The following is a 24,986-nucleotide window of genomic DNA, read 5'->3' as shown; positions in this document are numbered from 1 at the left end:
AACACACTCCAACAGGGGCAACCTGTTGTAATAGCATTAAATGATAAGTTGTAGTCAATATGTTTGTTCTCCTCTCTGTCTTCGCTGCTCATTTCTGGTGGAAGGATAGATCCAGAAGTGTGTAGAAATAATATTATAGAATTTGGGATTTTTTTTTTGAATTTAAAACTTGGAATGCAAGGCAAGCCTGAAGATGTCATGTCCTGTTGTTTATTATATGTAAATTTTAAAACCATTCCCATATGTCAAATAATAAATCAGATACAAACAAAGGACAGCAGTAGAATAAGGTTACAAGAGGACCATGCTTCCAATTATTTGGGGGGTCGGGGGTGTGCAGTAACTTTTTTTGCCTATAGTAGGGTTCCTTCAAATTATACCAATATAATTGGAATTAGCCTTGGTGCTCTGCTGTTGGGATACTTGATTGTCGGCTGTATTTTTCTAACACCAGTTTTTTTCATGGAATTGTAATTATGATTTTATGTAATTATGATTTATGTAATTATGATTTATGTAATTATGATTTTATGGTCCCTGCAGCACCATTTTACCTCCTGAAGAGTAGCTCTCTTGTCGCTCTTCTGTTTCATTCCTGCCTGTGCCAGGTAACCATTTGGAGATAATCATCTTTTTTTCTGGAGAGTCTCCCACTGACAACATGAAGTCACTAGTCCTCTGAACTGTACCTGTGGTTTCTGTTTCTTCAGCCAGACCCATACTTTATCCTTGTGGAATATCAAGAACAGTGCATACTCAGCGCCTTTTGTTGTCTACTGACATAAAATTTGTTTGTAAGATGTTTGGAGTAGAAATCAACTCAGCTTGTGTAAGGATGCTTCATAAAGTATTACTGAAGTCTCTATCACACAAATAAACATATCTCAGGACATGCGGAGAATTGTGCTTTTGAACTTTCAGAGTGACACATAGTAAGAGTCAGCCTTTATTTATTTCCTTAAAAAGCAGAGATGATACTAGAAAAAAGATTCTTTTTTGTAGGAACGTCTTTACAAAGTCCTGAATTCTAGTGTTTGGTTGAAGAAGGAAGTTTCCTTGTAGATGACAATGCAGGAATGTTCCTTGCTCATGCTCCAGAAGTTTTCTGAAAGCACTATATCTTTGCTTCTGCCTTTGAAAATGCACTGCTCCCCGTGCAGCTGCTTATGGAACAGTCTTGGCCTTTTCCCTGGTGGCTGGTAGAGCATCTGCTGTCATGGGTGAGCACCACTGGTTTCTCCCAGTAAAGGGCAGGGATTATACTGTTGGCCTCAATGTAATTTTAAAAGTAAAATTTGTCTATACCATGTATTTGTCAAACGGTAGCTTTTAGGAAAACAGAAAATATTAACTATTCATATTAAATGATGATTAAATGTGGAAACCATAATCTAACAGCAGGATCACTTGTATAACAGGCAGTTGTATTATTTTTAGGAACAGGAAATTCTGTGATGAGTCAAATTGCACTTCGTTGTATTCAAATTTTTCTTTTGCAGTCAGTAGCTGGCTTTAAGGCAGAGAATTCCTTGTGTTGACTGTCTTGAATGCAGACAGTAGTTGGCAACTGCTGTAAGAAATTTTCTGCAAGTGTGTGCTAGCCCTCTTAGTGAATATCATTCTATTTTGAGCCTAATTGAAGACTCAAGATAGAAAATTCAGCAATTATTTTTCCCTGCTGTACAATATCTAATATTCTGATTTCATGGCTGTCTGACTACAATGATTAGGAAGAACATTTTCTTATATTATTTACAGTACCATAACAGTGTTTCAGGAGCGTCGTGTATCAAGGGAAGGAACTATTATGTCAGAATATGTGCCACTTAAAAACGCACCCAATGAAAAAGTAGGATGCTGCTATGTGTTATATTTGGTGTTGTCAATAATTGCTTTGTAAGCTTTTTCTTGTCTTTGGCTTTGAAAAAGCTATTAAGGATGAAGAAAGCAGCCTTCAGCTAGAAAGGCTTTAATAGGAGTGATCTGCAACAACAGAGATAACACCTCTGCGACAAAGGCATTTTGTGTTTAGAACTGTACTTCCATGTTAAGTCCAAGATGGTTATTTTTGCTGGTAGAGAAATGGGAAATATGTGTGTAGTTGCTGATCATTGTATAGTTTTTTACCTGCAACAAACTACTACCTAGGACAAACTCTTGTCTGATAACTTCTGTGTTAAGTGGGACAGAGACCCCCAGTTTTTACACCAGAATATTGATTAGGAGTAGTAAACAAGAACAGAAGCCTCTTCAAAATGTCCCATAATCTTGCATAGAAAGTTAGAAGAAATACTATCAATTTAAAATGTTTGCTTGTTTTTTTTTTCTTTTTATATCAGATAGTATTACTGAAGTCTTCACTAACATCTATGTGACCAGTTTTGGACCTGTTTCAGATACTGATATGGTGAGTTGCTGAATCTTTTGCATATATGGGTAAATGGTGTAAGATATATACTGCTAAATGCCTTTAAGCTTGTATTCTGCTTTGACTTACTGTGAAAAAATTTGGAACTATTTAATTGAGATCAGAAAGCACCAAATCCCATTTAGTTCTGAAGCTGGCAATTGGTTTATAGATGTTACATGACAAGTATGCTTGTATTAGCAGTTTAATTTGGACTAGTGAATCTTGTGATTGCCCCCACTGACTGTACTTTGGTTTCTGTTCTGAAGCAGTCTTGAGATGAGTGAACTGAATTCCTCTTGGATGAAAAACTGGAGTGAAAGGTGCACTGTAGGAGCACCCCTAATATTGGCAACAGACTGAGGGACCTGATGAAAGTCTAAACTAAACTTCTTGAAAGATGTAGCTTAGAAGTTGGGTTATCTACATGACTGTGGTATTCTACAGATCTATCCACTGTTTAGTAATCATTTAAGGAAGTCAGTAACATTAAAAAAAAAAGAGAAACTGTCAGAATATTGCTCTGGATTACAGTTTTTCATGAAAACATTAACGGTAAAAACCTCTGAGGAAAAGAATTCTTTGTAGGCTTATGGCAAATCATACAGAGATTAGGGAGAACATTTCACACTGAGAAGAAGGATCTGTTTTCTCTAAAAGGGAAGGGAGGGACAAACTGAAACTTACTTTAACTGCCTGTTATGCCCTGGTCTGCTCAGCAGGTTTAGAAGGTTGTTTGATTCACTCTAGGCAGTGTGTGGGAGAAATAACAAAATTCTCAGAAGGTTCAGTAACAAAGTTTTACTTGCAAACTTAAGAACATTAAGGTAGAATAACACAAATACTTGAATACTTGGCAAATTCTAAAACAACATCCAGATAAAGTAAGGCACTTCACAAAATTTAGCTTAGCAAACTTAAACTTAGCCAACTTTAACTTATTCAACAAGTGCAACAAGGCACTTACTAAGGCATTGACTGGAATATTTTAGTCTGGTTTAGAATATATTTTGAGAAGAAGAAATTAGGAGAAGAAAGAGAGAAAGATAGGAGAAGAAAGAGAGAAAGAAAGATAAATAAAGGATAAGTGATATTACCACCCATGGATCCAGTGACGAGACTTCATAGTTGCAATTTTGATGTCTGGTGGTTGAAGTGATGGTCGCAATCTTGATCCATCGGGGGCAGAGGAAGACCCGGAAACACGAAATCCAGTGAGTTAATATACACTCAGGTTTAGGTGGAGTGCTCGGGTACCTCCCCCAGGGTGGGGAGTTTTATGCTGTCTGTTGCAACATTGTGGATCTTTTGCAACAATGTGGGTCATGCACAGTCCTCTGGTGGAAGGCCACAGAAATGAGTCTGGGGGCACTTTGGTTATTTATGACACCTTCTAAGACATCGCAGTTGCCTCTCACATCAGTGTAGTTGAGCCAATCATGCCCCATCAGAAAGGGTGAATACCTTCAGGTCTACATGTGAATGTCCCAATAACTCACCTGGGGGATATTTTTACAAGTGAGCCAGTCATACCCCACCAGAAGGGATGAATAATGTGAACATCCAGATACCTTTCCAGGGGATGGGCAGTCGTACAACTGAGACAGTTGTGTAAGGGAGGAAATTGGCACGATAAAAAGCTGTCCCACTTCTCAGGACGAGCTTCTTATCAGCCTCTTCCCTTACCTGACTCAAAACCCAGCTTCCTGCTAAACAAAGCTTTATTTGTTATGGGCATCTTCCAGTGCTTACACCCTCTGCACCTGGGCTGTTACCTTGCTCATCATCAGCAAAGCACCCATTGCTTTTGCAAGTGGATGATTAAGCCTTTGCCATTAACATTTCAGTCTCTCACACTATCCTTCCCATTCCTGCAAGAAATTATTTTTGAAGTGTTTTGAAGATTCATTATTATATATGACATATAAAATACTACCTAGGTGTATCTGTAGGAATTAAAAATGAATTTTTTTTTTTAAAATCAGGCAATATTTCTTTTTCTATGGAAAATTTTCAGATTATGCATCATACAAAATAGGGAACATCTTGATGTTTTGAACTAGTTTGCAGTGAAACTAAATTATTTATAGTACACTGTACATTTAAAAAGTTATTTGCTCACTGACTAACAGGTAATCATAGCTCTAGAGTATATACTTTGCGGGTTTTTGTGTTTGTTTTTTGTATGATAGTTTCAGTTTTCAACCTCTGTTTTGATAGTGATGAATACATTATTGAAGCTTCACAATAAAGACCATTTAATAGGAGAAATAGACATTTATTTTCTTTTTGTTGCTGTATAAGTTGCTGATTCTCTCATGGTGTTTTTCCCTAATGATTTTAAGTTTCTGAAATTGCTCTTATTTTATTACTAATTAAAAAAAAAAAACAACAAAACAACCAGGTATCCGCAGCTATATACAAAGATGATATGAACATCTTGACCTCATTGGTCTGATATCTCAGGCCTGTGTTTACACTTACAGTAGTCCTGTATAATGGGGAGATGATATTAACCCACTTTTAAAGATTTGGTACTGAGGCACAAGGAGACTTACCCAAGGCTGTGCAAGTCATCTGTGCTCAAATGGAAATTTAATGAAAACCTTCCTGAGCTTATTCCCTAACTCTCCAAACATTTTTGACATCAGTGGGTAAATGTGTGGAGAACTCTGGGTGTCCATTTGCATAGACATATATAACAGTGCAATGAGGGATCAGGTTGTTTGATGCTACAGATCTATTCAGAGATGTTAATCAAAGCAGAGTGCAGTGCATCAGAACAGCAGCTGTTACTGTAATGGGTAGGTTTATTTGCAGATATAAGTAAGAGCAGTTTAATTCTTATTACTACAAGCTTCAGGGTTAATTTAGCTTGTTCTGTTGATAATTATAAAATCATTTTGAAACATGTGAGCAGTCAATCAGAAAATTTCAACATGTGAGTTTTGAAATAATAGCTTCCAAACTATCACATATTCTGTCGAACATGAAGGTGACATTAGAGTTTTAACCATGAATACTCTTTCATTTAGGAACTGTATGACAGAACTGATAATGTAAACTGTTTTGCAGAGTATTCATTGATATTTTCTTCTGTAAAGATGGGAAACTAATTTTTAAAATTTCCTCTTTAAAAGGCTTCATTTGAAAAATAGGTTTGACTCCTGCCTGTGTCCTGAATTTTCAGAGAACCCCAAAATTAACCTCAGATCTTTTCAGGAAGGTTGGGTCACAGCCCCTGAGGTCCTCTGCTGTCACAATGTGAATGGTGAGGCCTTCAGTCATATCAGATTTTTAGGCTGAACACTGCTGCTGCCCAAAACTCTCATGGATATCACTGCCCCTTGGATTCCTTTCCCTAGGATTTCTCACAGCAGTGAAAGGCATCAGATGTGTGACTGTACCGCTTTGCATGATCTATTTTCCAGTTTGGTTTTTTTTTTCGCCTTGGTTAGCACCTTGTGAAGAATAATGGTGCTTAGAAGAAAAGCCTTTTGAAAAGAGGAAGGGGACTCTGCTGTGAGAGATGGCTAATACGTGCTTTACTGTTTGGAAGAAGGAGACGGCACAAAGACAGTGATGGGTGGATTGGAGCTAAGGACTCAATTCTCACATAGTAGTGTTGATTCATGGAGTTCATAAAATGTCATTCCAACCTTTGTTGATTTTGAATTGGTAGCACTTTGTGAGGTTTCTGTTTTTCTCACTAAGTCTATCAGTTCCCATTAATGATAATATAGTATTGTGTACAATCTGTGACTTCATATGATTTCTAGAATGTAGGTTCTTGTTCATATTCTCTGTATTTTTCCAGTATCACAATTTTGCAAAAAAATAATTAAGTCCAGGGGAATTTGATCTTTGATTTTAAGGCAGCTGAAGTTGCCACTGATAAATCCAGGAGGTAGAAGCTGAGGCTGAGATTTTTCTCCAAATGTGTTAAGAGTCAAAAACATTTGGTCCTTACCGTGGATTAACATCTTCACTAAGTTAAAAAGATGTTACTCTCTGTTCTGACCAAAATAGTCAGCTACCAAATCTGTTCACTCTTGGCCAGGAGTCTGTTGCAAACTGTACTTTAAATGAATGGCTGTGACTAAAAATTTGGGTGTCCACATCAGTTGTGTCAAAGGAAAGCTATTGTATGTAAAACACTCCGTTTAATGCCAAATATACAATGCCAATATACAAGAAATTTCAACTTTGTTTTGTAAACTAGTGAGAATCAAGGAAAGTAAAGCAAAACATGGGATTAAACAGATTTCACTTCCACTCTTCTGTATTTTTGAGCTGTTATTTCTCACAAATGTTTCAACCTTATCAGTGATACAAATTTATTTTGACATTAGCCTGAGAGAAGAAAAGCTGCATTATTTAGAAAAACAAACAAATGAAAAATTGGACAGAACAACTGAAAAACAAAGCATGTCTGAATTTTCTAGAATTATAAGGCTAAATTATGATTAAAGAAGCTAATTAAAACATTTATAATAAAATTAAAATATTTAATATTTGAAAATTCAGAGGTAAAGGATAATTTTCATTTGATTATAATTTGTAGGATAAAAAAAGGATATAGTTTAATTTAAACATTAAACCTGATTATTCATTTGTTTTAAAAAATTAATTATAAATCTATCTGCTGCTTACTCAGATTTCAGCACTGAAAGCAAGGTACTTTTACTTCTTTTTTTCACACTTGCTTTCTTTCCAGGCTCTCTCAGCACTTTGGCTTCTAAAATTTCCCACATAGCCATAGACATAATAAGTACTGAATGTCCATAATAGAAAAAAAATAATGTATATAATAAATGAGAAACTGATTTACTCCTCAAGCAGTAGTTATTGCATGTAAGATTATATAAGTACTGAAGTCTGCTATGAGAAAAGCTTTGCCAAGATTTAGCCAGATTTTGCCTCAGAGCAGTCTTTCTGATTGATACTGGGAACAGTCTTTCCTGCTTTCATACAACGCACAGTGGCAGGACTAGAATCCATTTAGCTTGAATATTAAATACTAACAAGCTTTCTGAAACTTTTGCGTTTCAACTTTCAACCTTACAGTTTCACTGTCGTTGGGGAGTTTTGTTTATTGTGATTAAATATTTTGTCTCTGTTTGTAAACAACAATATTTCCTAGTTTCTTGATGAGAGCCCTCCAGTTTTTCACTTTAGAGTCAAGGAACAGGAACATTTCTCTGTAGAGATGGTCATGCACAGCACACACACTTCTGTCTTGTCAGTTTTCAATTGAAATGTCAATAAACATTTCTGATTCTTCAAATACAGCCAAAACAGAAATTTTCAATGAAGGCTGAAAGTCAAAGCCAGAAGTGACCAGAAGGATTGTTACATTATTTCTCACTACAACTGAGGATGGTTCTTTAGAGAGAGTGACTGAACTGGGAACCCTGTTTTTCTTTTTTTCTGTCTATTTTTCAAATTTCCACATTCCAGTTTGTATTTCAGATTTTGGGTTTTTTTCTATGAAACTTATTTTTAGCTGTTTCAGAGTCTATTGGCTAGAATTCCTTAACTGGAGAGAAGCTTTACAGGAGTGGCACGATATGTAAGTCTGGGTGGAATAAGGGAATGCACCAAGATGATTTTTTTTTGCAAAGATTTCTTTGTAATTACTTTAACGTAGCTATTATTTTAACTCAGTAACAGAGGACTAAAAGTAAAAGAAATTATAGATACACTTGGCTTTTTTGGATGTTGAGGAGCATCTAGGTTATGGTTTTATAACTGATATGTTTCTGAAAAGTCAATAAATTTGTTGCTTTATTACCTTTTTTTATTGGCTCAGATCATTGCTTTTGCAAGTTAAATCCATGGGCTGAAATTTTGATGGGAATATCTCATAAACTCTTGCAGAGTTTCTGTCCTTTTATTCTGTTGGGAAGGCTTGTTCCTCTGTGCAACATCCTGCCAAGTGGATTGATATTGGAGATTGATTTGTCAGAGGCTGTGTCCAAGCCCTTCACTGACATTAGCTCTCTGTGTACCCCTTGTTTGAATTCCTGTCCCTGGCACCAGCAATCAAGTGTGTTTCAGGATTGCTCTTCCTCCATGTCTGAATAAAAAAGGATAATGAGAAGTGTTTGTGTTTTCAGTCATAGCAGTGTGCATAATGTCCTGTAGTCTCTTTTCTAAGTAATCCCTACTCATATCTTTCGCATGCCTCTCTTATCCCTCTTCAGTACTTCCTTTAGGCTCAGAGTCCATTTTACATCAGGTCTATAGAAAGAAAGAGAGAGAAAATTATTCAGAGAAGGCCCTTTTCATAAATGAATATGAATAGAAAGACATTCTCTTCCCTAGACACTATCATTCTAACTGGTTAAACACATTTTTTTCCAGACTTTTTTTTTAATACTCCATGTTTAGATTCAATGCTTAGACAAAAATGACTGAAGTTGGCAGATGAAGCAGAAATAAAAGGTTTGAAATGAGTTCTTCAAATACAGGAAAATCATACTAGAATTCCCTAGAAATATTCCACATATTCTTGATAGCATTAAAGGTCATATATATCTGGAAGACATTACTTATGTATTTAAAAATGAATATATGTTCCTTTGAAATGCTGTGTTGGGATAGAGTTTCAGTTTTTAACAGGGCTGTTAAGGGTTTTGATAAAAAATAACCAACATTGCCGTTTCAAACCACAACCCTCCTTCATCAGAATATTTTCAAGGATTCTATTCACCAATGTGAATTCACCCCGGAAAGACCCGAAAGGAATTTTTGGCCATTTGCTATTTCCTTCTATTTTCTGTGTTGTGCACACATCAGAAGGTAAGTTTTGAAGAAGAGCAAAAGGACTCAGCTCATTTATCTGTGCAGTGAGATTTGATGTTCGATACACCGATAGAGAAGTATTTGTACAAAGCCTGAGTAATCAGTGCTCGTGATTGGAGCATTGAGGCGGTTTGGAGGAGAACTATTTCAGTCCTGATGTTGTTAAACAGTTATTTGTTTTTAGAGAAGAGATAAGTAGAAAGTAAGATGGATTGTTTGTCCAATCTGGTGGACAGGCCCAAGTAAAGCTAAACCATACAATGATGAACTAGGTTATGCAGATTGTTGTAGTGAGTTAGCCCTTGTGTATGTCATCTGCACCATGCATAGGTCTGTCCCACAGAGAATGAAATGACCAAAACAACAAACTAATGATTTGATCCTCCCACTGTAAAGTTAATTTCAGCATTCGTTCAAAATGTTTAGTATGGAAGTTTAATAAATTGATTTGCATCACAAACTTGCACTCATCAAACTCACAAATATCAGGTTAAAACAAGAATGCATATACTGTGTAGATTAGTTTTCTTTGCATAAGTGCATTTTTTTGAGTCTAAAACTCCTTGATTTCTGGAAAATTGTTTTTTTTGCCTAGATGCATACCAATCATGTTAGTATTCAACAGTAGCAGACACATACTAATATTGTTAATGTTTTTAAGCTAAACTGAAAGAAAAATTACACATTTCCTTAAGGTAGATATGATAACAAGAATTTACTTTTTAAGAATTAAAATTATGAAATTATACTAATGTCCAACTAAATATTAATATGAAGACCCTATATTTAGGCCCATGTATCTGAAGTGTTTATCTCATCAGTGTATCAACCACAGTATTTCTGACTGTCTTTAAGGAATCAATGAAAAGATATATGTGCCATTTTCTGTTTACTTGTTTTTAATTTTTTTGTATTTGCCTTTTAGAAGTTTTATATTTTACAGTATTTAAAATTTGCTTTTGTGGTTATAAATGTGTGTCAGTTAGTGGCTTTAAGAGTGGTGAAGAGAAAGAAAAACATACTTTAGAGAATTGAATAAGAGAAATCTTTACAAGTAGGGAATAAGGACCTCTGGCCTAAACTATTCATTAAACAAAATGCTGTGTTCTAGAAGGTGATTAATAAGATGTTCAGTCTGCTTCAGGACAATACTGATTGCTAATGGACACTTACAATTTTTGAGATGTTTGGAACACGTCCATCTTCACTCCATATGCAAAAACTGCCAAAATCTGCCAACCATTAGCTCAGAGGATGAGAATACATTTTTTGTTGTCTGAACTTTTCCCATACAAATCTGTCCTTAGCAAAAAAAAGAAGACTGCTGTGTAGTGAGGAGGGATTGCTTATACTCAGGTCAGTTAAAGCTTCTGCCAGAGATACTAATGTCTTTTTTTATGGTGCATACTGTTATGCACAACAACTGCATATTAAAAGAAGAATGAAATTTCTTCACCATTTTATTCTTCTAACCATTGAACTGGCAGTGCTTCTTCACACTGTAGTAAGAACTCATTGTCTGTACCAAAAATTTCACATAAGCTGATATAATACATATTTGAAAGATTAATTGTACTGTGTTAGAATCTAGCTGTGAAAGCACATTTTAGACACGAATCAGGAGGAAGCATTTTATTGTTCAGCAATGATCAAAGGAGTCCTTTGAAGACCTGGAAGTGTTCTCCTGTGATTTTGTGGAGATACTGCACTCTATACTGGAGGGTAATTTGGTCATGTCCAAAGACAGCACAGGTTTTTTCACATAGGAGAATATCTGCAGTTTGAATGAAACTCGTATTGGATATTAATTTGAGTATCCTTTCTAGAGTCCAGATTTGCATTTCTCACAGAATGTTAGTCTTCACAGAAAAGTAAGTATTACACAGCATTTACCACAAAGTAGCATGTATATAGAATAGGAATTAGTTACAAAATTTTTATGTAGCATATTTTGATAAATGCTGGTTTTTTTATCACATTGAATATACTCAAAATACTTCAATAATTTCATATTTTTTCATTTATTTTATATAGTAAACATCAACGGGGTATTCATGATCATAAGTATAATAAATTTGGCACAGGAGGGAACATGGGATCGGTGGATATAGCACTGGGATGCAAAGGCATGGATTGTATTTTGCTTTTCATAATCACTCTAAATGGACCATTACAAATTAATTTCACCTCACTGCCTTAGTTTCCTTTCATACGAAGCTGAGATCCCAATATTTCCTTTGAAAAAAATGCACAGAGGTCTTTAGAAAGATAAGTTAGTTAAGAACTATGTGAGATGTTATTTCTATTGTTGTAAATGGAAGAAGAAGGTGTTTGTTGTCATTCACACCAAACCCTGGTTTATTCCCCATTTCCATCTTCTAAATGGGATGTTCTGAAATAAAGATCACCAGTGTGGATTGGATGGAGATATTAGAATTACCTGTGGATCAATCAGAGATTTATCAGTAGAATCTTTCAAGGCTGCAGCTCAGATTCTTTCCTACTCGTTCTACTTCCTAAGCTGTTGCCATGCAGCAGGTGTGGGATTTTTTTGAAATATTGCTGTTTTGATTTAGGGTCATTTCATGTCTGCTTTTTTTTTTCCTGTTTTATCTCTCTGTGATTCTTTTTATGTATGTTGGAAGACAGTGAAGAAGCAGGACCTTTGAAGTTCTTTATTGATGGAAACATTGCAGAAAGTTCAGATTTATATTCTAATGATTTATGTGCAGGAATATTTGTCAAAAGAATCTGTAGAACTTATCACTCTTTTTGAATTTTGGTGGGATTTCAAAGTCTCCCTCAGGCTCTTCTTCCTACTTCTTTATACTTCAAACATCAATCTTATCATACATAGCAATGACTTACTGGTAAAGCTTCTCAGACAAAAACCACAATGAAGCTCTTAGGGCAATTGTTTTCCTTTAATTACACCGTATTTCCATCCAAATTTCATAAATTCCCCTTCTTCAAGCACACTGTGTCTGCTGCTCCTGGTCCTCCATGATACTAAGCATTTTGTCACTTTTCCTGATCTACAATTGAACTGATAGGTAAACTGTTGTTTTTAAATGGGATTTTAAGTCATATGATATTTAACAAATAAAACAACATATAAATCAGCAAATAAAGAGTACAACTGACCGTGATCTATCACAGAGAAATGAGCAAACTATTTGTCATGAGACTGTCTGGTAGTGATAAGAGACTGTACAAAATCGAGTGTAATAGCAAAGAAATACATGTTTTAGAGGTTCATAATTTTGTATTTCAGAGATATATTTACTAATATATAGCTGAAAATTGAGCTGGTAATTTTTGTCAGATTAGGTTATAAGTATTCATAATTTCCAAAATATGCACTTGTCACAGTTCCTAATGAGAACTGTTTTCTCTGCTGCCCCTACCGTGTTCCTTCAGGTGACAAAATTCTCTTTCCTTTATTCCACATGCTCTCCTTAGCCTCTGGCCCTGACCTGGAAAAGGTCCTCACAGCTCCTTGGCTCACAGACCAAAGGAGCTGAAGAGGCTGTCACTTGTCGCTATCTAGTCAGCACTCCTTTTGTACCACTGTATGATTGATGGAGAAGAACCTTAAGCCTTGTTAATCAGCATACAAGGGAGCCAGCAGAAAGTGATGGAGGCTGATAAGTTCCTTGAAGTCACTTCTATATTGAAATCACTTGAATATTTTATATTGGTTGAATTTTATCAGGACTTGTCAATTCAAAGATAATTTACTTGAAAATGGTTTGTGTAAAATGGTTTATGAAGAGCAATTGCAATAGTACAAACTGTTGCAACATACAAATATTTTGAAGTCATGAGACCATTTTGTACCTGTCCAACAAAACAAAAAGGTAGCATTTGCTAATACACAGAATGCAGTTTCCTTCCAACAAAGTTTTTATGCTCTTCCATTTTCAATTTATGTGCTGTGCTGACAGTAGCAAAACACTAAATCAATTTCCAGATTCAATTTGAAGTTAGTGGATGAATTTACATTATCAATGTTTAATCAGTATCTTTTTTGTTTGTTGCTTAGAACAACAGCAAAACCCAGCAGAGGGGATGCCCAGCACTGGTTGACACAGGCATCTGGTCTAGGTTATCAGTCTGTTTTTGCCTGCCTTCCCAAGTTTAAGCATCAGAGTAAAGTTCCATAGACAGTGTGTGCCACCTGTCAGTCATCACCTATTGTTTCCTACCTCTGTATTTTTCTTCATAAAATCCATACCACTACAGAGCCTTACATTCCTCTTTAGAAAATCTTCCTTATATCGTCCTGCTGGAATATATTGTACCCTTTATGGGTTGCCTTGTTTCCTTACTTCTAGTCTCAGCCATTCTCTTGTGCTGTTGAAATGCTCGATTACTCTACAGCAGTAGATGCCACAAGAACTATTTAATGTCTTTCTGTATATTTTTTCCTTACTTCTTAATGTAAAATAGCTATGTTTACTGAAATTAGCCTTGTCACACACTCGCTGTTTATCAGGTACAGAAATCTAAATATTGGAAGTGTTCAATATACAAACAACAGCTAGCAATCATGAAGGAGAAAGTCATACCCTAAATACATTGAATTCCTGTTTATTATTCTCAGTATTATCCAATTTTGTGTGGTGATCATTCTCCCTTGACAATTTTACCAAGGGAATTCTGCAAAAGAGCTTTTCTGTTTTGGTTCTCAGAAAGCAGATTAGTGTTTCGTTGTGTCAAAAAAAGCATATATTTATTCCATTACAGGAATACACAATAGATGTTTTCTTCCGTCAGAAATGGAAGGATGAGAGATTAAAGTTTAAGGGCCCAATGAACATTCTTCGATTGAACAACCTAATGGCCAGCAAAATCTGGACCCCAGATACATTTTTTCACAATGGGAAGAAGTCAGTGGCTCATAACATGACAATGCCAAATAAGCTCCTACGAATCCAAGATGATGGAACTCTGTTGTACACCATGAGGTGAGTCTGTTCATCGGTTCTCTACTCAAGCTATTTCTTGATGTGATTTTTTTGAAGTAACAAATAAGGTTCCAGGAGGACTCTCCTTTGTTGTATTTCTGTCCTAGCAGAAAGAAAGCTAAAAAAATGTGCTTGGTTTCCAGTTCTGTTAAAAGTCTATTGGCTGATAATGAGTTTTCCTGCATGTGTCTCAGTTTTCATATCTCTGTAATGCATTAAAGATATTGACCACCTGCATAAAGTGCTTTGAGACCTTCAGATAGAGTTTACCCACTCTTAAAATTATTAAAATAGTATGTGAGTTTTGCCTGTTACTGCACCCATGGTACTGACTATGTGAGTCCTTAAGCAAATTTATTAAGATCAGTAGCAATAAAAGAAATCAAAGAATAAAGAGTTAATAAGGTCTCAAATTCTTTCCAGCAAGAGCTATAGGGAAAATATGTCTTGTTATAATAATTGTTTCTTTGTATATAATTACATTATTTTACTTAGAGTTTTAATTTTTGCATCCTGTGCATCACTAGCAGCTACCCTAAATATTTAGCTGGTAAAAAGTATTAAATTTATTTAGAAAATAATTAATGAAAAAATTCTAAATATCATGTATACATAGATATAAACAGCGTTTTTATAAGACTGATTTCTTCTTTGATTACTATTTTAACACTAATGTTACCTATATGGATTTTTTTTAAATTTCTGGAAGACCCTGCCTGACTTAGTTTCGTTCTTTTTCTTGGAGAATATTTAATAAATTGTTGTTCCTGTAGACTTAAAATCCCCAGCCTAAGTAAGATAAAAAAGGTGAGCTGCAAAGCAAACATGTTCTGTGTGATTTTTTCCATGCAGCCATACTAGCATCCCTTAAGCCTGATTTTACTATTCAGCTCTGAGTCCCTTACAATATTGAATGTTGATGGCTGGACTCCTAATGATGTTAGATGATGTAGTGGTTGGAGAGGTTCAGAAAAGTTTGCTGGAAGTCAATTGAAATACCATTTGTAGTATTTTTTTCTTGGGCTCAAATCAATATTCGAACTGGTATCTGTATAACGTAAATAATAAGAAATACTATTTGAAACCATTATGATACATGAGCTGAGTCATGTTAACTAAAATTAACTAAACATTTTCATGACTTGTAAGTATGTTGCTTCTCAGAATATAAGGTTAATGTGTAAACTGGTTTTGTTGCCTAGATTTTAAACAGCCTTTTTTTCTGTGTCTAAATAAAATGATTGCGTGATTTTTATCAGAGGCTCAGGCAGTTCTTTCCTTTGCCTTCAGGTGTCTCCTGATTCTTGTCTCTCTCTGCCCCTTGAATTCAGAAAAACATTTCTGGGGAGTGGGGGAATAGAAATATGGAATATTTTTGAGTGGAAGGATGGGAGAAAGTAGCCAAGAATAAAAAGACTAGAAACCACTGGCAATACAGAGGGATGTAGCTGATGTTTGAGGCTGAATGAAGAGGAGCAAAGGCATCCAGAAAAAAACCTCTACCAAGAGGAGGCTTCCAGGATAGGAAGGAGAAAGAGACATTTTTTTCTTGGCTTTTTTTTAAATTTTTTTTTTTAATTAAAAATAATGCAAAAGTCTGTAAAAAAATTTCTTCAAATTGTTTTAAATTATTTTTTATTGCACTAATTCCCATATATGATACTGGGATATTGCTGGGTTTTTTTTCACAAAATCAACAATAGTGGATGTATGTTCACATACTTTCACATTTATACATAAATCAAAAGAATAATCACAAGTAACATGGAGAATGAGTAGCAACAATCTTTTGAAAGAACACAACTATTTTTCCTCTACGTATTCCATTCAAACTAAAAAATTTAAATTCAGAAGACTCTGGAGCATAGTCCTTTGGCAAATTAACTGTATTTTATATGCTTTTAAAATGAGCCTTTGAGAGCCATATAAGCACACATGTATCTCAGAATATTATAAGAAGAAAATTACTGTTCTTAATAACCTGCAATTACATAATTTATATATGCCTTTAAATGGCCTTTGCTCATAGTTTTGAGGTCAGCTTTTTCAGATTTTTGATGTGATAAATTAATGCCTTCCAAAGGAGCACATAAAAGGGAAGAAGCAAGAGCTGATCTAAATTTTTGTTAGTTTAATATAAAATTGCAATTTAGTCTCCTAAATCAGCATGCACTCTCTTCAGTTCTCTGGAACTGAATTTCTTGCCCTGCTAAATGACTTAAATGCATCATAGTCTTTTGCCTTTTAGGCTTACAGTCCAAGCTGAATGTCCAATGCACTTGGAGGACTTCCCTATGGATGCGCACTCTTGCCCACTGAAATTTGGCAGCTGTAAGTATATAATGTGAAGTATAGCCTTTGGTTAGTGAATATCTAACATTGCTCAGCATAATTTTGTTTCAGTAAATTCTTACATGAGATATTTTAACCACGAGATGGTATTTTTAAAAATATTTGTAACCTGACACATCAAAATCCCTTTTTTCTATTCAGTGTTGTGTCTTCTAGTGTATTTTAAAGATTTAATGACTCCAATTAACAATAAAAACTCTGCACCTAATCTACACTGCACTGGTCTAGTTTTATTGCAGCATGCAAACCACATAAATGAACATAGAACTGGATGCACATAGCCTGTGCAGTATTAACGAAGAGCAGATCAATGACTTCAATAAATGTTTGTTTTCATTTATTAGAACATTTAGTTTCTCTTTATTGTTAATGGTATTTGTCTTTATGCTCTTGTTCTATTGAAGGCAATAACGGCACCTTGAGATAAAAATTTTTACTTGTTAGTACATCTGCATGTTAGAGACAGGTGGACTTTGATCTCACTAGTGTTATTTTAGCAGCAGCATTATTTAATTTACTTATATTACAGCCCTTCTTCTTCTTCATTACATATGTTTCCTGGATTTCGTACACTAAAAGTTTAATTTTCTTTCATTGGCTGCAGACTACATTCTCTGTTGGGCCCAGGAAAGGGATATTTTTTTTGAGGAAACAAGTTAATACCGTTAAGTTCTGGCTGATTTCATAATAATTGTAGCAACCACAGGTTCCAAACAGGGGATATGCTGCCACTAAGGACATCATTAACAAGACGATCATTTTAAGAGCGCTGTACACGCTCTCCTCATAGCCCTGTGATATCTTTTTTCCTTGGAGTTAGGAGCAAATTAGACCAAGCCTGTGCTTCTGATGATGTTTTCACACTAGAGAGAAATCTTATCTATGGAAATTAGAATTAACACTGTTTGTATCATGGAGCCTTTTTTGCCCCATAAGTATTATATTTCTAATACTTAATGCAGCCTAAATAACTAACACCAGAGATGTTAGCCAAAATTGTCTGCTGACTAATAATATTTACATAGGTGTGCAAGCAAGATATGTTTGATTTATAAGGTTTTGGAGGAAAAAAAGACGGAAATGTAGCCTTAAAACAACTTTAAAAAATCCTGTAATAATGAAACATATGCCAAGAGGCTACTTTCTTCATTTGCATTCCTAAATTGATAACCCTTCTGACTAAGTATATTAGACTTTGTGTGAATAGGAGGGATTTTTGTTAGTTTAATTTTTTTTCTTACCAGTTTGTTCTTTGTTCTCTGCCTATGGTTTCTGGTTTTCTAATAATCCAGAGAATTCTAAATGTGAGCAATGTGATTTAAAAAAACCCCTCTCTTTCATTTCTCTCGTAGTCATCTGTGCTCCAGCCTGTTGGCATATCCAGGGGACTCTTATTTCTGTTCATTTTGAATGGCTTCACACAGATTTTATTTCCTTACCTTTCATTTTCAGACAACTGTGCATTTTTCAGCTTTTATTCTGGGACAGAATCTGAATGATGAATAGTGGTGAAAGTAAGCAGGAATCCTGAGGATTTGGGTTTAACTGAGGCAAGTTTGCCGGTGGTATATATTTGTCACAGCTCTTCGTATGCTGCTATTCTTACACTGCTGGGAGGATCATCAGCATGTATGAATGTCTTTTTTTATAAGTAAGAGAAAAGCCAAACTGAATGTATGGGAGAAGCTGTAGTTTAATAGATCATCTTTCTTTATTGTTTTCAAAAAATCTAGTCAACAGTGGGGAGGATGTGGACAAATCAACAATTGGCCATATTGATTTGCATTTAGTGCTGATTTGCAAAGATATTCTTGTGAAAAGATGGAAAGATAGATGGAAAGTGTTAAGAATCTCTACGTGCTACCCTCCTGCTAGATTTTGTTAGTTATGCAATGTATGTCTAGTTGCATGAAGAAGCTTCTTTCTGATCCTCTAGAGATTTCTCAAGTATTTGCAGACCAAGAGAAATTATGCTTTTCTCTTTCACTGCACTACAGTTATGGTGTAAGATTTAAAATGTACTTTTCTCAGTCATTCCAAATGAACACACAACTTTTTCCATCAGTGATTTACCCTTTTCCTTTCATACACCATTTGTTAATAGAATATTTGGCTGGAAAATCTTTCAGGACATACTCAAATTTTTTTGTTTCTTACTACAGTGACACTGTTGCTGTTTAAAATACAGCATTGATTTGCTTTCATTCTAGTTTATTTTGACAGACCCCAGGCTAAATGTATGTTTGATCATGAATGTACTGAGAGAGCAGCTGCTTGATGTCAGTGTGCACCCCAAAATGATGGCAGGGAGTGAGATTTAAGAGGGTAGGCAGGGCAAGGCACAGAGCCACTACAAGGGCACTGTCATTGACCCTGGCTTCCCATATTTAAGTCTGAATTTCAGCTAATAACAAAATGCTTGTAATACATCCCCAAAGTTGATAGCGGGGACAATGAAAGGTCAGAACAATATAGCAATGAATTTTCAAAAATGTTGTGCATTCTAAATCTTGCAAATTGTTGTTCTTCTCATCTACCTTACCAAAGTTATAGGATACATATGATACCTAATCTCCGACAATTTTTTTAACAGTGTAGAAAAGATGTTGTTTGTAATTTCATAGCAATAAGTTGTGGTTAATAAGATCACAAATGAGTGCCCTGTTCCCATGCTGCAACAGGTATTTACTCTACGGTAAAGCTATTTAAACAGCCAAACGTATTTTTTACTATATCATTTTAAACTGTTTTCGGTTAATTTTAATTTGAAAATTAACTGGGTATTGTAATTCTATGAGTTTTGATGGAAGCTATTTAATTTAAATTGCTGACAAAATATTTTACCTTGTTTCTCACAGATGCATACACAACGTCAGAAGTGACATACATTTGGACTTATAACGCTTCAGATTCGGTACAGGTGGCACCAGATGGCTCAAGATTGAATCAGTATGACCTTTTAGGTCAAACAATTGGAAAAGAGACAGTTAAATCAAGTACAGGTTAGTAAAAGATATTTTGAAGAAAAAGGCAGTTGCTTGCTCTGAAGAATATATTTCTGGTGCTGTTGAAGGCTACTGAAAAAATGGTTGCAAAAGGTGATCTATTAGGCATAGTCAATGTACTGTACAAGTAACACAAACCAACACTTTACTGATTCTTTCATATTAATAAGTAACCAGTGATAGAAAAATTGAGCTTGTCTGCAGTGACTGTTTTTTAAATGCTGGCTGGAGCTCCATGTTGAATCCTTATATTTGTAACCCAAGTTTGGGATATTTGTTTAATTTCATATGGGGACACTTTTTGTCTATTAAATGATAAAGCATATAGGTTTCCCTTCCATCATGTTTTTGGCATTAAACACTGTCTTATTCTACCAGACTCTAGACTGTTTTCCTACATCTGCCATTCTGTGATGGGCCCCCATGACTGCTTTCTAACCATGATTAAGTTCTCAAGGAGCTGTTGTGTGAATGCAGAGTTGCTTATGTGCAGAAGCCTTCAGGGCTGAAATTCTTCTCGGGGCATACAAAAGTTCCTGGAAGTTCCTTAACACTCATCTGTCGTGGAACTCAGCGGGAATAAGATATAGCTGTACTCAAAATCTTTCTTTTATTCTGTAAGATGCTTTCTATTACAGAATACTTTCAGTATAATATAACTCTAGCACATTTGGTTCACATAAATGTAGCAAACTTTCTCTTACCAAAAAACTGGACATTCTTAAGGTTTTGTTTCATTATATTTTGTTTGTTTGTGGCACCTAGGTGAATATACAGTTATGACGGCTCATTTTCACCTGAAGAGAAAAATTGGTTATTTTGTCATTCAGACTTACCTCCCCTGTATCATGACTGTCATTCTCTCTCAAGTGTCATTCTGGCTGAACAGAGAATCTGTACCTGCCAGGACAGTCTTTGGTGAGTATACTGAGTAGCATTAGCTCTATTTGCAACAGCTGAAGATGCTAGGAAGTATTTTGGAAGTAAAGACCTTTTTCATCCAAGTTAAAGTGTTTGTAGAATGTGATATTATTTCTAGTCCAAACAGCTTTTCAACTGCAGCTTACACATCTCCCGAGAATCCCAAAGATTTTGGAAATTAGTACATACAAGAGAACTGTCCATATATATCCTTGACTCTTTTAAGAGGAAAAAAATTTCACAGAATAGAAAAGGTATTAATGTTTTTATTTTAAAAGTAAATTTAGTAAATTTAGATGATTTTCTGAAATAACTTACCTTGATATTATCCAAGTATTTTAGTACTTGATAAATAAGCAGATTTCTAAATACATTTGTAAAGTAAGCAAATTAAATTTGAATTTGTTGAATTATTTTTGTTAAATTTTTCAAGCTGCAGTTCTTTTAAAGAAACCCTTTTCTAAGGGTCTGGACAACACATTTTCACTAATTCAAGTTGGAGTGTACTGTGAGGCAGTGAACAGCTTCAGAAGAGCAATATAATGGTGCTTCTCTTACAATAAGGTTTTGCTCTCTATTTAAGCCAAATAAAAAAACCCTTTCTTATTTGTGTAACTTAAAGTTCTTTTATTTTATTTGATTTTAGAGAAAAAGAGATTAGCACAACAAAAATAATGTCTATGTGGAATCAGCCATCAGAAATGCTGTATAAAATTATATGATTAGTCATCAGTAAACACCATGCACTCTTAAAAAAAGTAGTCCAAACTCAAATGCATATTAAGTATGATGTACAACAAAGCACTTACTATCACTCCTGGTAGAGAAAATACCACACAAAACATCATGAAAATTTCAGGTTTGAATATGAGCCTTGTTGAAGTGAAATGAAATGGGTCAGTGGTTTCAGTGGGACCAGAATTCTACCACGGTTTCCTTCTTCAAAATCTTCTATGAATTTAGACATTTCTGCTTATGAAAATGCACATTCCTGTTTCTAGCCTTGCAAGTACACTGTCAAATCCTTCTATATCTCTGTCTTTGCCCTTTTCTGTACCTGTTCCTATACATTTAGGACAGCGTAGCTAGTTTCTCCAAAAAAAGTCTCACATCTACTCTTTCTAAAATGCTCTTTCTGTTATTGTGTCACTGTAAAAAGGCACTCCATCAGTAATAAGGCACTAGGATAATTTTCCTGAAATTTGTGTCTCTTCTTGTACACTTCTTTCTTGTTCTTGATTTATTTTTTGTTTAATTTATGGGGGGTTTTTAGAAATAAGCAACATCTGCATGGCAGCCTGTTGCTTTACTCTCCTGAGGATTAGTATAATATGGATAATGAACAGTGGCCTGCTTCAGGATGTTTTGAGGGAGCTGTGTAGGATGGCTGCAAGAACAGAGCCACAGCACTCAGTGCCATAAAACTTGAAATCTGTTTATTAAGTACGAGGGGTATATGGAGAAGATAGCATTTTCTATGGCAGTATTTTATTCCTGCCACACAGACATGGATCTCACCTGCCACTCAGGTCTCTGGCCCCTCCAGGCCAGCTTAGACTGGCACCCTGAACCCAGGGAAACAAGACAGGTTTTAGGCTCTACCTGATGGAGCAGCCTAACCTTGGCATGCAGAATTTCACCTCAGGCTTAACCTTTTGCATTGGGTTGTGTTGGGTTAGATTTTCCCTGAGGAGCTGTTTCTTAACATTCTTTTACACTCTAGATGAGGTTGTCAGCTTAAGCTGTCAATGGCCTTTCTAAATACATAACCTTGGGTGAATCTCCCAGTCTTTCTCCATACCTACTGGCAGCAGTTGTCACTGGGATTTTTGATACCCTCTGTTCTCCTGCCTTAATGTATTACAAAAGTGTGAAGTTAGCCACAGTTTCATAAAAAAGTTCATATATTGCTTTTTACTGTTTTATGGCTGTACTGAATTATTCTTGACAGAGCTGGGCAGATGCACTCAAGGTTTTGTTTGGATAGTACTTTCAGGTAGACTCTATCCAGTGGCATAAGAAGCCCACACTACAGTTAAGTTAATAAAACAAGCTACTTTCAGCAAGGAATATAAAAATCTTAGGAGATTTTTTACACTTTACACTTTTATTGATCGTACTTAATTTTTAGTTTTTATATGGAGTAGTCACTTGTTAGATGCTCATCTTTGCATTGTATATTAAATATATCAATATTAAAATATAATTAAACAGAAGTTATTGGTTTTGAGAATGTGTTTTTAAAATCAATGAGAATCAATGAGACATTTATTTCAAGTACCTTCTTGAGAGCTAAGCAATAACGATTGGAATACTGTTCCTCTCAAAGAAACATAACTTCTAGTTATTCAAAGCACCACTTAGTATTTATTATTCCATGCGTGAAAGAAGTTACTTTTCTTTTCCCTTTCTATTCTCTTGCAATGTAGTTTCAAGTTCTAGGTTAACATTAAGGGCTTGGTATAATGAACCATATTTTATAGTTGAGCTCTTTAATCCCTTTTCTTTATGGTATCTATTTAATGTTGTTGACCTACCCTATCCCAAGTGAATTGTGGCCTAATGTTAGATTGCTTCAACTTTGCTTTAAATTATTGGAAGAGGAAAGTTTTGTCATCGTTGATTAAATAAGTCTTGAATATGTTTTCTGTAGCAGATAAATCTGAAAAGCTTTTGATTGTGTTCTTAATGAAAGAGAATGAGCCTGGTTCATAATGCCTTCACTTAGTGCAAGATTACAATCTGTTTCATTTAGTAATGTGTTTATTGTTATGCGTTTAGTGTCAACAGTATTAGCAAAACTAATCTTGTGCATCTTATTGAATTTTCACTTCATTTTTAATGGGTCATAGCATTTAGAAGTCTCACGTGTTTGAATAGCAGCATTACATGCAGGTGACAGCAAATCAGAAATTAGTTTTCTTAGTGCTACAGTAATCTGTATTTTAACTCGCACAGAGTATCAATAAGGATGTTAAAATAATGTAGTTAAATATATAGCCTTTGCTAATTGAAGCAAACAAGAACAAAAATTAGTAGTCGTATTACTATATAGTATATTGTCCAAAATGCAGAATTTTAAATTTGCATAGCTATGTTCTTTTGTCAGCTCACTGTGATAATTTATTGTTATGCTGCGTTCCTGTGTCTGTGTTTTTGTTTCTTCTTGGTGTGGGTCCTTTCCATGGGGTGCAGTCCTTCAGGAACAGACTGTTCCAATGTAGGTCCCCTGTGGAGCCACAGATCCTGCCAGCAGCCTGCTCCAGTGAAGGTTTTCCATCATCTCACAGCCTCCTTCAGGCATCCACCTGTTCTCTCGTGGGGTCCTCCATGGGCTGCAGGTGGATCTCTGCACCCGTGGTTCTCCATGGGCTGCAGGTGGACAGCCTGCCTCAGTATGGTCTTCTCCATGGGTTGCAAGGGAATTTCTGCTCTGGTGCACCAGAGCACCTCCTCCCACTCCTTTTACGCTGACCTGGGTGTCTGCAGAGTTGTTTCTCTTACATATTCTCAATCCTCTTCTCTGGCTGCTATTGCTTTTGTGCAGTAATGTTTTTTCTCCATCTCAAATATGCCGTCCCAGAGACACTGCCACTATCACTGTTGGGCTTGGCCTTGGCCAGCAGTGGCAGGTCCATTTTGGATTGGCTGACATTGGACCTCTCAGCCATAGGGGAAACTTATGGCAGCTTCTCACAAAAGCCACCCCTGTAGCCCCCCACTACCAAAATGTTGCCATGCAAGTGCAACTTTTTAATTGTACCCCTACAGAAAGAGGAACCCAAAGTTTAGATTTTTTTCTCTGGTTCTTTTTACATGAGAATTGAATAATAGACCCGTCTTTTTGAACAATTCTGTATATGCAAAGTACCTTTTTTCATTTTATTGAAAGAAATCTCAACTGTCTTTATTTATTTCTCCTTTCACATGCTGCAGATCATCTTTTGTGACTGTGGAGATAGCCCACCACTCACACCTTCAGTTTATAATTTTTTAATTGGGAATTTCTGCTAACTATTTCTAGGCATAACACTCAAGTAGTAGGCACTGGACACTGGAAAACTCTAACCCTGAGTGAGACTGAGCTGGCTGAAAACAAACTAATATGTCTTCTCAGCTCAGTGGTGTGTGAAGGCAGTAGCTCATATTCTGTAGTGATATAATTACATGCAATTTTACTGAAGTTGGGGTAAATAGCACTTGCCATTCAACTTTGGGAATAAGCTTGGCTGTTGATCAATGGGGAACTTTGTTCCACTGCTCAGTATTGATACAGTGAAGCAACATGAACATCAGCTTCACCATGTGTACATGTAGCTTAACTGACTGACTGAATACAACTTTTCTGGAAATAGATTGTTATGTTCCTTGCCTCCCATGCCATTTAAAGAGACTGTTTTGTGTTGTTCCTTTAGTAAAAAGGGTAGACAGAACACTTGAGCTATTTTCTGTAATCTTTCTCTCAATGGTTGTTCAGACTTCTCTCCTACTGCTTAAGCAAAATCATTGTACAGTCCTTTTGCG

The 24,986-nt window shown here is 35.6% G+C and overlaps 1 protein-coding gene across 2 annotated transcripts in view; it reads left to right on the top strand.

Moving 5' to 3' along the window:
• The window catches only part of GABRA2 (gamma-aminobutyric acid type A receptor subunit alpha2), a 62,260-nt gene that overhangs the window by 23,251 nt on the left and 14,023 nt on the right, over window positions 1-24,986 (top strand). For both annotated transcript variants that reach the window (XM_032685675.1, XM_032685676.1), the window contains 5 exons: window positions 2,340-2,407; window positions 13,964-14,184; window positions 16,433-16,515; window positions 19,395-19,538; window positions 20,307-20,459. In XM_032685675.1, the coding sequence (XP_032541566.1) occupies window positions 2,340-2,407; window positions 13,964-14,184; window positions 16,433-16,515; window positions 19,395-19,538; window positions 20,307-20,459 (669 nt within the window). The remainder of the gene's footprint in view (window positions 1-2,339; window positions 2,408-13,963; window positions 14,185-16,432; window positions 16,516-19,394; window positions 19,539-20,306; window positions 20,460-24,986) is intronic.

This window comes from Chiroxiphia lanceolata, chromosome 4, assembly GCF_009829145.1.
Source record: "Chiroxiphia lanceolata isolate bChiLan1 chromosome 4, bChiLan1.pri, whole genome shotgun sequence".
Taxonomy (NCBI): domain Eukaryota; kingdom Metazoa; phylum Chordata; class Aves; order Passeriformes; family Pipridae; genus Chiroxiphia; species Chiroxiphia lanceolata.
The sequence above is the reverse complement of the archived record's forward strand: the minus strand, read 5'-3'. Positions and strand labels throughout refer to the sequence as shown.